Raw genomic sequence first — 13,512 nt, 5'->3', positions numbered from 1 at the left:
CACATTACATGCATATGCAGCAGCATGCATCATGCCATAATCATGACATCCCGACATACATCTCATCTCAGGGACAACATATCTTTTACACACTAATGAGTCATGCATGTCACATCAAACATGTCAACAGAATTCCAACCATTAAGTTCTAAAGCACAGAGAAATGTAATTAACTGACAAAAACAGAAGAACAAAAGTCAGTGTACATTTATAAACAAATACATGTTCAAAAATACTTTGTAGAATATGATGATATATTAATTCCTAGATCTAAGCTTTTTTTGCTCCATAGAAATGATAGCACAGGTTACCCATGGATTACTGAAGAGCATCAAACAGAACACATACAAATTTGATCTTATTTAGGGTTTAATTTTTTTTGATTATTTCATTGCACGCACATCTCTGGGATTGAGTTGCTGTTGGTCTTGAAATAGTCAAAGAGAAAAGGGCTGGCCACTTCAATGAACTCCTCCGGCTTCGTCAAAGGGATCTCTGCAAAAAGAGAAAAGAAAGAAAAACCTCTACGCATCATGCCAGCTCTGGTTTTTCATACTTTGAATTCTTGCAGCCTTTTTTTTTTTTATAGAGATCAACTGATGTCAGATATCCATGAGCCAGCAGCTATTTTCAGAACTGAAATATTGTAGCTACCATCCTCCTGTTTTCATTTCAGTATTGTGCGCTCTCCATATTACAGTTTCTAAATCTCCTACATTAACGCTCAGTTTTCATTTTGGATATATTTATATGTTCACCTTGGGACAATCATTGTATGATATCCTCTCCTGCACTCTCCTCTAGGTTCAACCCCCCCCCCACATTATTTTCCCCAGACTTTTATATTTTCTTATCTACTGCTTATTTCTCTGTATCCCACTTACTCTGAGGTTCAGAAGTGACAACTTTCTTTTTCTGCTGACGGATGAGTTGCCATTGGGGCACAGGCGGAGGTGGAGGTGGAGCCTCGAGCGGGCATGAGCGAGTTCTCGTCAACAAGACAACATGGCTGTGCAACACGGAGAGACCATACCGACGCAGATTTTCCATGGAATTAGCCTGCAACAACACAATGACAAACCAATAAGAGCATAAGCAGAATCCAGCTGTGGGATTAAAACAAATGGAGTTGCACAGCTGTATTGAGAAATACATTCAACATTATCTGAAAAAACAAGAGAAGTAACATTGCTCCAGCTCCATGTTGAGAAGAAACACCCAAAATTGAATATGCCCACAGATCATAAGTGATCTTTAATGTCCCCCACCCACAGCTGTTGTGGCAATTTCAGATGCATTTGAACATCATACTACAGGAGTGACTCATGTAATTTACACAAACACAGCTTTAAATTCAAAGCTTGCACTCAGCAAGCAAATGTGTGTGTGTGTGTGTGTGTGTGTGTGTGTGTGTGTGTGTGTGTGTGTGTGTGTGTGTGTGTGTGTGTGTGTGTGTGTGTGTGTGTGTGTGTGTGTGTGTGTGTGTGTGTGTGTGTGTGTGTGTGTGTGTGTGTGTATCACAAGTGAGTCAGGAACAGTAGTGTGAAGAAGAAATACCATTTGGCCAAACCCAGAGGAATTCTTATGTGGTTGAAAACATTGGTAGCTGGCACACACCGCTACCTCTGGGCAACCTGAGAAATACACAGAAGAAGCACAAAACAGGAGCAGGTAACTGAACATATCCAATCACACATAAACACATAAACGCATGCACAAAATGCTACATGCATGAAGAATCGTGCAACAATTGTGGACCTCACACAGTATCACAAGCAAAAATCTATTAACATAGAATACTTTGTATTTGTTTGTGAGCAGGTGCACTCGCAAAGCAAAGTCTATAAATAGGAGGAGGAGGGAAAAGAGGTGTGGCTGACTGGGAGAACAGAGCCTTTGACCTTGCAGTTAAAGGATCCCTCATACATAATTTCTGCTCATTTTATATTACATGTACACAAATAACTTGCTTGTTTGGGTTTTTTTATTCCAAGCACTCAATAAAAATCCTCATTCTGAAGCGTCAAGACAATTTTGCATTATCACCATCAGTGGATCACACAGTAGGACAAATGGTCACTACATCCTGAAATCAGTTGAATTTTAATGGGCCATTAATCGATGCGAGGAGAAGGTGGTCGAAGGCGGCGAGTCAAAATAAAAACCATGGAAATGTGAATACGCAATTGTTTCCACAGGTATAAATAAGACAAGAAGGCTATATCTCAGTGACACACAGGTTCTGTCTATACAGTGAATCTTGGAGTATACTGTGTAAGAGCACATGGGCCAGGAGACATGGAAAATCAATTTGAAAGGCCATGGTGAAGAAAGATGGGAGCACTACTCGAGCTAATATAAACCGAATCCATTAAATATTGAGCAGAGAAGTGGTTCTCACACTGCATAGTGATTTATACATTTGAATGAATGCATTCCAAAGGAACGGTGAGCATCAAAACAGTGAGGAAGAGAGAAGGCATGTTTTTGTGCTTCATGTGTGTAAGAGAGCACAATGTGTGTCACCCTAAAGCCCAATTGTTGTGTAAAATAGTAACACTGGATGTGCATGACATTGTTTTATGACAATATCCAAAACTGGAGATAATTGGAGCATGTGGGGGAATCTAAGAATAACATAGAGAAATCATTTTAATTTAGATGACGAGGGAAAATGTCAAATGGTCATGCTGTGTTTTTGCTTATATTCTTATGTACACAATCTAAATTGTTATACAAGGCAATTTTTAGGTAAAATAAATGTTTACCTTAGGCCTACATTAATTTAGTAAATAGAAATAATGTTGCTTTTGCAAACTTGAATAGCCTGCTGAAACTGCCCCAGCTGTAAAAACACTTTTTTTTTTCCACCGTACACTAAAACTACAACCTGAACCAACTTCACAGTCACATTCACCTCACTAAGGACACGTTTCAATCCTGCTTTTATCAGATAAACACACTTGACTTGGGAGGCTCTTCTGCCCTGGGGGTGCACCAAATAATTCACCCTTTGACTGCTCCCTCTGCTGGTTTATTCATGTTCCACAATACACACATTAACCCTCTCTGCACTTCATAATACATGAGCTTGGCAAAACAGGAAGTGATGCTGAAACCAACAGGAAAGACGCAACTTTTCAGAAGATTCATTTCTATATTTTGCAACACAGCAGAATAGCAACTTTTGCCTTGTCCCATCCTGAAACCAACCACCAGACTAACAATGCAATGTTTGCAATTCTGCGGTGCTATGAGAGGAAGGTATCATTGATAAGAGCGATTTTCTGTTACACAATGAAATATTCATTGTCATGCTCAATGTTTGAATTATAGATGCAGCGGGAGAGAAATGTACTTCTAAAAAATATATATACACTCCCCATGTATATTCATGCATGTGGTTCAAAAATAAAAACACTGTCTATAAACATTGATTCTAAAATCACCTGCAAATAAATCTACTGAGGCATTCTGTGCACACTAATGATTGGAGTAATGGATGATTGATTGTGTGCGTGTTATTGTGCATTAATCAACGAAACGGCTTGAACCTTTATATTTCTCTGGTTTCTGCAGTGCACTCTTATCGTTACTCAGGGTGGAATCCCTCCCCTCAGCTGAATTTGCAGTCTCAGGCTTCGTCACTGGTAAATCTTCATCCGAGCGGGAAAATACAGGAATGTTGTCTTGTAAGAAATTCCACAATCTCTTGGAGTATACTGACCTGAGAGGGGATGAATGAAAGCAGTGTTAAGTTTACTGATACAACAAATGGCTGAAATGATCGCTTTTCAATTTGTAATTACTGGCATTTAAATGTAGGATTCAAGTATAATATACTGCTAGTTAAATGTGTCTCTTATATTTCCTGTGCAATCTCCATATTTGGAATATCACAGGCTGCAATATTTAATAATAGTAATGTAGAAAAAGTAACAAAAAAAAACAAAAAACAAAAAAAACATCAGATTTGAAACAGGTTGCACGAGAGTGGAGCTCTTAGCAATTTCACCTCAGAGCAAGAACATTCAAGTCCAGGTTTTGGCTTTAAACATTCTACAAGCTATTCTTTCTGATGAAAGATATTAAATGTATGGATCAATTAATTTGGCGAATCCTTGCTCTCTGCTGAAGTACACTACCTTTATCTGTGGGCTCCAATAAAAAAATGATCAAACGTTATGCTGTTTAAAAATAACACGCCTGTTTTCACAAGATCATCATTATTTCTACCACTCCAAAGCATGTTAAAAAAGAAAAAAGTTAAGTGCAACAGCTTATAAAAAATGTGTATGGTACCAAGGCACTTTTCAAATAAGTGAGAATATAAATTTGGAAAATTAACGGTAGCTCAATTTAAGCCATGTCGAAGAGTTTGTGACATTAAATGAGTCTTTCTATCCCTATACAGTATATTCTGTCCAAGGGTCCAGTCAGTTAATACAATTTCTACATTTAAATCCTCTGCAATGTACCATCTTCAGTTCACCACTTCTGGCTATTTATTTCTCCAAGACCTTTCCAGTATCACATGCAGCTGCTTTTACTAACAAATGTTACATGCATATACCCAAGAAACGTCTAAAAATAAAATACACCAGAAAAGCCTTCATCCACAGTGATTGCAGACTGTGTATTTCTTGAGCAGATGAAGCAAACAAAAATTGTTGTGAGGAGTTTGTATTTTTTGGGCCATGTGTGCATAACTGTGCCTCATACAATAATCTAAACCCAAACACAGCCATCCCCACTTTGTGATAGACTCTCCAGGTGATTCACAAACAAGCTTACCTGTCGAGTGAAAAAGAATACCTCTTCCCAGCTCCAACCCTGTTACAGTTTCTACACTGACAAATTGAGATTTCTGTTTCACAGTAAATTCTCTTTTCAATATCCGTCTCCTCACTTGCATCTTGCCTCTCCTTGACCTTTTTTAAAAACATTTGTCTTACTCTAAGACACCAGAAACAATTCTTTACTCACATTTGATGGGATGCATCCCTGCACACACATTTCTGAAGACACAAAAACCTTCATTCTTGCCCATTGTATAGAGCTTTTTTTGGAATCCAAATTCTCTTAATTGTTTGATTATTTTGTGTATTGCCACCTATAGGATCTTGTCAGTCTTTACATAGAATTACATTATTTCAAAACTCCTATTTTATTGTTTCATACAAAGTTATATTAGTGACCTATGCCATATTCTGATTTTCATTAACAACTTACACATTGGCCCAACATCTTTGGAATTGTGGTTTCATTCAAAGAAAAAGAATATGGGGGAAAAAATTTACGGAATTGACAGAATTGACAGATGTCAGAAAGGAAGTATCAACAAATGATAGCCTTACTTTATTGGACTCATTTCTGGCAACCAGCTGGTAAGCGCATGGATGAAGGTGAACTCGCACATTTCCTCACAGACTTCTGACACGCCACTGAAAAAAATGGGAATTTGTCTATATTTAAATCACAATTAACACTCAGCTTGTTGTTGGTCTTGCAATTCAAAGGTCAGAGTAAAAGATTTGGAGGTTTACAGAGTCTAAGAAAATTTTAAATCATTCAGGGAGTGTTTTTTTTTGTACATTCTTAACAAATTCCTATCGACAGATGTTGTAACTTATGCTGTTGGAATCCTGCAACCCAATTCCCCAGTCTACGGGCATATACAAGTAAAATCGTTACGACTTGATGGCTATTGCCACATTTCATTACTACTTTAAAAACAGTGCTATGCAAGAAATTTAAGGACCCTTCACATTTAACTCCTCACAAAAAAGATAGTAGACACCTCAACAAAGTTTAGCACAAAGAACATTCACTATGACTCATAAATAATTTAGCAGAGAAAGCCTCTTTCCTATCCTGTACTGAATATAACATTAAGAATTCAACCTTCTGTGGACACTGGAACAACCACCTTAGCACACACTAGTTTGCCCCATCACAGACATGAATATGCCTCTATTACCAAATTCAACACAGCCCCCAAGCAGTTATTAGATCAAGTGGAGGTTCAACCAATAACTCAGGTGATAGTATAACACTACATATTGTTGTACTTCAGCAAGCCCATCATACAATATCGATATACAGTGCTAATGTGCACATGGTATGATGTTTACTCAGTTAATTATGTATAGCTGCTAACTAAACTTGGATTTAAGCTGTAATGTGAAAACAGTTCCAACTCCTTTCTGAACTGCTAAGATCCTTACAGAGTTTTTGTTTGAATGTATAGCAACTCACTTTGCGCTGGCGACCTTAATGAGAGCTTTAGCCAACAGCATAGGCCACAGCTCCGACTGGCAAGTGGAGGCAGGGAGGAGCAGGTTGTCCTCTTTATCGAATGGCATCAGGTCATCGACTGTTATTTTCCTCCAACAACCCTAAAAGCGAAATACAAGGAGGCAAGAGACAGCAAGTACCCAATAATGATAATAATTAATTCGTTTTAGTAATTTAGCAGTTGTACTCAGATTATAGCAAAACAGTTATAGCAAAACTTTAACCTAAAACCATCTTTGAACCTCTCAGGCCCAGCACACTGTTTTAGGTCAGGCATAGCAGAGCCTTGTTCATACAGTATCATGATCTCATTCCAGCTTCATATTTGACAAGCTGATGAGTAATATTCACACAAGCTGCTAAAGGAACCCTCCCCTATCTCTTTTTCTCATGCTACAAAGCCATTTTTATTATTGTCTCCACGACAATGTAATATTTCAGTTTATATAAAGGTTTCTGAGACTCTTCTATATGGCATATTGTGCAATTTGTTCTCCCAGTAGAATGTGCATCAGGTGTTAGACTACATAACAGTTTATACACTTAAATGGTGTCACTTCATTTACTTATATAGTATCCTACAGAGAGCTCGACTAACTTAGCTTCTTGACCAAACATAATAAAAGACAAAATGCTGTTTGGGTAATGGGTGACCGAAATGCTTCTCTCAGTGTGAATGTATGTGTGAGTCATGATCTGTCTCTTTGAGTTAGCCCTGTGATGGACTGGCAACCTGTACAGGTCCGTCCTCACCTTTTTTCCCTCGTGTCGTCTGGAATGACACAAGGGATGCTTGAGATGCACCATAGCACCTTGTGTGATGTCAGAGCTTGTTATGTGGTGTCTATCTACTGGCCTTCGAGGGGAGTTTCACACTGCTTGTAAAGACAAGCAGTACAGGCAAGCGATAATCTGACTGACTGCTCACAGCTGTGCCCCTTTATTTTATTTTTTTTAAATCTATGCCAAAATCCATGAAATAGCAATACCATCTATTCCATTTCAAATCATTGTTCAAACCTAAGGCGTTTACAGATGGGGTACAACTCAGGCAGGAGGCCAAGCTATAGGACAAATAAAGACAGAGTTGCAGGATTATGAGAAACAGCAAGAAAATGCTGATCGGATTAATATTTACATCAGCGCATGGGAAAAGGGTTGTTTGGGAAAAAAATCGAAAAATTTAAACCCTCAAAAATCAGTTGAGAGCCATGAAAAGGGAGTAGAATAACAGCAACAACAGGCAAGCGAATCTGAAGGGGGCGGGGTGTTTAATGCCATCTCAACAACCATCTGCTAGCGTGCTACGCTTGGCACGGGGAGTGCTGCCTACAACCGTGTCATGCTTGTTTGTCAAGGCAAGAGTTGCAGTGTTAGAGAACTCCCATCACTTCCAACCCTTTTCCTCCTACACGTTCTGACTGACCTGAGTTGATGTCTCAGAAAGCTCAATCCTTTGCGAGAACGGTCAACATTGCAGTCTGCAGAGTGTGACCATTTGTGGCCACCAACAAGGGGAGCATAAAATGAAACCTTTTCAACAACGCTGCAAGTAAAACTTTAAATCAGGTGCCAAAAAAAATGACAATTGACTGACATTCTATTTGCACGAGGTCCTCACAAGGATGCAATGACTCTTAGGGTCTTATAAAATGGAGTTACTGTATCCAATTTAAAAAAATTTTTTTTGTAGTTATCCAGCCTTTTCTTTCTCAGAAGCAGCCGACTAGCGTTAAGCCTTATCTATTCATCAGGCAATGTGTGAAGCCCCTCCACTTTTGGCACAGCAGTGAGACTGATTGATTTGAGCTTTGAGAGGATAAGGTTCTCTCATCCCTTCCCCCCTTCGAGCTCTAAGTCTATTCCTATTCTCCTCTCATCTGGTGTAGCCTATGGGGGCCTGGTGAAAAATGTAAGGCAATCTTAAATAATCCAACTGTGCTCTTAAAACTGTGCGATTACTGAGTTGGCATCATGATACAAGGAAGGAAGAATATGGGGGTTCCCAGCTCCATCCTCTGCATTCTACACATCTTCCTGGGAATGTGAAGCCACAATACCCCCCTGTAGTTACAAGAATATAATTAAAAACTACTTGTGGACGCTCGTGTATGATTCAGTCCGCTCATTGTGCTCACAAAACCAGCACACATCTACGTTGCCAGCATGGAAGACCACTCAAGCATGCCGATCCGAGCATATCAGTGATAAATACAGCAACTCAGGCAGCAGACTGAGGCTTTGTCTACGTACACAGCCACGATAAAGAAACTCCATCAATCGTTTCAAGTAAAGTCTCAACTAAAATCATGTTTGAAAGTATCTTCAATGGCTTTAAAAGCAAAAAGCTGGCCATTATTCTAAATACTTAGGACAGTGACACACTGAGCAAAGTGTCATGATGGGCCTATAACTGTGGCTTTCTGCTGCATTTGGTAATACATTTTCTTCTTTCTTACCACCAAGAAAAAGAAAATCACACATTGAAAAAAATATATATACACTGATACAAAGGAAGCCCAGGAACATGTGGCCATGAGTTTTTTTGCACTATGGGATGCATTCCGGAGTGCTTCCTGCATCAGCTTTTCTTTCATATTTGATAACTTTTGTTATCAAACTATCACACATTGTTTTTTTCTTTGAGACAAATGTAAATACTGAATTATGAAGAACAATATGTCACGGACACTGAAGGGTCATATTAATGCAACAAGGACATTTTTCAGATTTGTGAATATTTGGACTTGGTGTCTGGCTTACCATCCAGTAAAGTCTGACCACATATTTTCCATAGTTATTGTAAAGTGGCACGTGGCCTTCTACCACTTTACACAGCGAGTAGATGTGTTCCCAAGGTTTCCAGCCATCTTGAGCTGCAAGCATCCAGACAATAGTGATCTCGCTGATGAGCCACCGCATCAGCTTAGTGGAGCATGGAGGAGAGGAGAAATAGAAAAAAAATCATCACAAGATTTGATATCTTCAAATCTATGGAAGTGAATCATCATATGAAATCAATACAGAGTTGTATTGAACCATCAAATCCATGTCTGTCAATCAAGCATCACTCTGTTGACAGTTGAATTGGGCGACCCGAGGGCTGATCAATACGAGCTAAAGGCAGAGCAAAGCGGAGAACAAATGTTAAAAACTAACCTCACTGCCAATCAGGTGATTGTTGGGAGACACCAGATCAAAGGATATTTGATTTTCAATGACATTGACATCCTGGAAGGAAGCACAATCCTTTTTTTCAGTATGGACACAGTCACCCGAACGTATTCACGCATTTTCAGAGAAAATACTGGCAGAAGATTCTTGCACAGTGCATACATAATATACCAAACATAACTGTACAATTGACCTACATGATGCCTCTTGACTCACCCTCTCCGTGACACTCCCAAGACTGTGTCTGCCATGAATATTTGAGTACCAAGTTAATAGACTCGACCATGTTACTAATTAAACATGAATTAATGGGTCAGGGAAGACAAATTGACTGCACAAAAAGGAGCTCTATTTTCAGCTGTGATGCAATTCTAAACAAACTCCAATCATGAACCAATCCTGTTAATATTGTATTTGAAAATGCAGAGTCGAGAGAGAATATTACAGAAGAGATGCTCTCTGCAATGTCAATTTAAAGAAATAATTGTGATAATTTATATTAAAGGCAGCACGTGATATGATAAATACTAACATGTCTCAAAACTTCACCTACTAAAGTGTAATGAAGTGGAGTGATGCAATTAAAACAGCACAGGCGGTGAGTAGAAATAAGATTTTGATTAATTATTAGTGCCATTGTTTAAAAACATATACAAGTAGATCAAATCCAGTCATACACTAATTTCTGGAAATGTTCTCTGACTAATCATATAAAACCATGCACTATGTTGGCCATCGTGGCAGTCCATGTGTCAGGATAACATGATGTTCTCTTTCTGAACAAATCATACCAGGTTTTTTACACAGCATGAAGGTTACCTTGTCAACAATAAACTCTGTTGGGCGCTTCCAGGAGTGCACTGTTAAAGATGGAGGCAGTGAAATTTGACCTTCAGGATCTTCAAATAATCGCTGCACACAAAACACAATTGGTTATTTTCACATTATCTCACAGGTAAGTTGGAATTCATTTGTGGAAGTTGAATACTCAATAGGAGGACACAATTAGTGCATCCAAAATCACTTTTATTTTTACTATCAACATTTATTTACAGAAGTGGGACTTCTGGTTGCTTTCTTCTGTCCAGTTCCTTTTTTTGAGTCCCACTTCTCCTTATCGATATGTGCATCATTCCACTCAGGCCAGACAGAGAATCTCGATCTCTCATCACCTCCAAGGTTCCCAGAGGAAATGGAAACCATGGACGCGTCTCTGAAATTGTCAACAAATGCACTTGATTTGGTTGCAACTAGTCTTTTGTCAGGATTTAACAACACTCAAAATCCCTTCTGATTACAGTGACTCCCAACTTTTTTTTTCCAGATTACACTGACATTTAATCCCTGATTTGTGAAGACATAACACTAAAGCGGATGCAGACACCCCCACACATACACAAACACACAAATGACAAAATTATGATGGTTTGGAGACACACAGTGAGGATTTATGCCATATTTACACGTTTTTACAAAAACGGATATTTCCCCTTCTATGTTTAAAAAAAAAAATCTTACTCTACACCTGATCATTTGCACACAAAAATAAATTGCACAGACTGCATGCTTCACCAACTTCAGAGCTACTATGAGCCTGCCAAACCTGTAGGGGGCAGTGTAACAAGAAGCATGAAGCCAATAAAAAAATGTGGAAACAGTCATGAATGAATTGTGCAAGCGATAATTGTGGTGACTTGTAGCTGCGGTCCAGTGTAACTATAAAGCCTAGACACAGAGAAATACTACAGTTTTTGTAAATACCAGGATACATATAAACATGGCCTTAAACTCATGAGATTTAACATCGTGTTTACAGTTTTACTTCCGGCGCTATCAAGCTAACGCTGGGGTACGCCCGAAAAGTCCCTCCTTTCTCCTTATCTATCACTTAACCCCGTGGATCACGTCACGAGGTTAAGGAAATGTGTTAGGAGGCTTCCTCGAGTAGTTAGTGAAAAGCGATCACGTTGGTGTGGCCATAGATATAAAACAGTTTATATCAGTTTATATCGATGGGTGTGGCTATCGGATCGCACTTTCACTTGGTGACGTCATAATATTGCGACGGCGGCGCAAGTTAGTGACGTCTCCCGTGGTGGGGAAACAACTAAATGTTTCCGAAAATGGACTATTAAAAAAAGCGCATTTGGGTTTAAGTTTATTTAAAGTTGTTTAATGCAAATTATTGCTTTGGTAACTTACATGATCCGCGTCCTTTTTCCGCCATCGTGGTTTTCCGTAAACGTTCGGATGAGCGGGTCCCTTTAAATGTTGTCGCCACAAGAAATTGTGAGGGAGCATGAGCTCAACTCCTTTGCGAAAGGATGCGTCGGTGCTATTCTATGCTAAATGAGACTCCAAAAGAAGAAACGACCCCCCTTTTCTTTGCTTATTTAGAATTCAGACAGTCCTTGTCATGGCCGCTACACAAAACACTTCCGGGGGTTAAGTGAAAGTCGCTCGATAAGGAGTTTGGAGGGACGTACCCCGTGTCTTTACCTGTTCTTCATTATAACTAATGGTTAGGGGGAAAAAACAAACAAAACTTACTCTGTCTGACGTTCTGAAAGTGACACTTTGCTGGAAGAAGGCTCCTTTTTCTTCACATCCGTTTTAGGCATTGTATTTGATGTGGTTGTCGAAATAATACGTTTTCAATCAACAGATAAACAAACGGGCGCAGCCTGCTGAGGTGGCTCTGGAAAGTTTAGGCGTTCCTAAGCAACCCGGCCCTCACGTGGGTGCACTGTGGAGCAGTTGCATCACCTGTTGCTATGGGTAGAAGGAGCAGGATCTTCAAACACAGCAGTGGTCTATTAAGACGGCTGCTCAACTCCAGCTGCCTTTTTGTAAAGATCAGCTTTTTATTGGGTTTTTGACAGAGCTTCATGGTGACACATTTAATAGAGCATGGCAGTCTGGGAGCAGGAAGACTTTCTCACATTGTGCTGCAGGTGTGAAAGGAAGTTGTAGTAAGGCTTGTAACACAATGAAGAATCATGAGGAATCTGATGTATAAATGTATACACATGCAGGCTAGAGGATTCCCAGAACACTATTATAATGCTGCTGACTAATCCCAGTCATAGTACTGCAAAATACCAGTCATCCTTGTGGAGACATTGATATGGGTGTCTTTTATAAATATGGTGATATTTTACTTGTCTGTGATTGTTCTATTTCTGCTATTTTTACATCGTATGTCTGCAATAAAGATGACGATGATGGCAATGGACATGCTCTCCCATTGCATTCTTTCTCCACTCCAGTAACAATCTGGTAGGTGTGTGTGTGTGTGTGTGTGGAAGAGCACACGCTCTGCTGGTGAAAGCATAACATCTGATGACTATCACACTGTCATTTGAGTGGAGTCACATGTCTGGCATTTTCCCTTCTGTATCCCCACACACGTACTCGCACACACACACTCTGTTTTATAGTACACAGCCATCTATAGCCCTTTGTGATTTGGGTGACCTACGCATGTATAAGACTCAGTTTACACCATTAAGTGTTTCTACAACAGTTCTGCTGAAGCATCAGTTCCAAAGCTCAGGAACTTGCACAAAGCATTAGTGCTTGTACAACATGTTAAGAATGTTGTAATTAGGAGAGTAATCTCAGTTTAGCTTGGTTATTCTAAAAAGGTACACGTGCCAGAAAAATACAGCTAATTAACAAAAATCAACGTTTACTTTGGATAATGAATTGTTATTAAAAAGACTTAATACAATCCAACGCTTTCCTGCAGTGGTGTCATGGTATAGATTCTTGCCTCAATTTTAGGCCTCTTTGCAGAGTTTGCATGTTCTCTCTTGCATGTGTGCGTCATCTCCAAGTGCATGAATTGTCATACTATATTTCACAGTTCACAAATGTCAGTGTTTTTTTTTAGGGAGGGGGTACCTGTGAAGGACTGGTGTATCATGCCTTCCTCCACTTTTAACTGGGACTGGCTTCAGCTCCATGTGACCCTGAACTGAATAAAGCAGCAAAAAAAATTTAAATGGACGAATACATTGTGCACATGAACACTCCCAA

The 13,512-nt window shown here is 39.3% G+C and overlaps 1 protein-coding gene across 1 annotated transcript in view; it reads right to left on the bottom strand.

Moving 5' to 3' along the window:
- The window catches only part of adgb (androglobin), a gene marked incomplete at both ends in the record, with an annotated part of 32,009 nt that extends 21,335 nt beyond the window's left edge, over positions 1 to 10,674 (bottom strand). Inside the window, 9 exons of the mRNA XM_080514049.1 lie at positions 402 to 495; positions 885 to 1,059; positions 1,624 to 1,675; positions 5,358 to 5,444; positions 6,259 to 6,398; positions 9,061 to 9,222; positions 9,457 to 9,528; positions 10,291 to 10,383; positions 10,525 to 10,674. Coding sequence (XP_080370175.1) covers positions 402 to 495; positions 885 to 1,059; positions 1,624 to 1,675; positions 5,358 to 5,444; positions 6,259 to 6,398; positions 9,061 to 9,222; positions 9,457 to 9,528; positions 10,291 to 10,383; positions 10,525 to 10,674 — 1,025 coding nt within the window. The remainder of the gene's footprint in view (positions 1 to 401; positions 496 to 884; positions 1,060 to 1,623; positions 1,676 to 5,357; positions 5,445 to 6,258; positions 6,399 to 9,060; positions 9,223 to 9,456; positions 9,529 to 10,290; positions 10,384 to 10,524) is intronic.
- Positions 10,675 to 13,512: the final 2,838 nt, after the last annotated feature.

Source organism: Blennius ocellaris (assembly GCF_963422515.1).
Source record: "Blennius ocellaris genome assembly, chromosome: 18".
Taxonomy (NCBI): domain Eukaryota; kingdom Metazoa; phylum Chordata; class Actinopteri; order Blenniiformes; family Blenniidae; genus Blennius; species Blennius ocellaris.
This window is presented reverse-complemented; position numbering and strand designations above follow the sequence as displayed.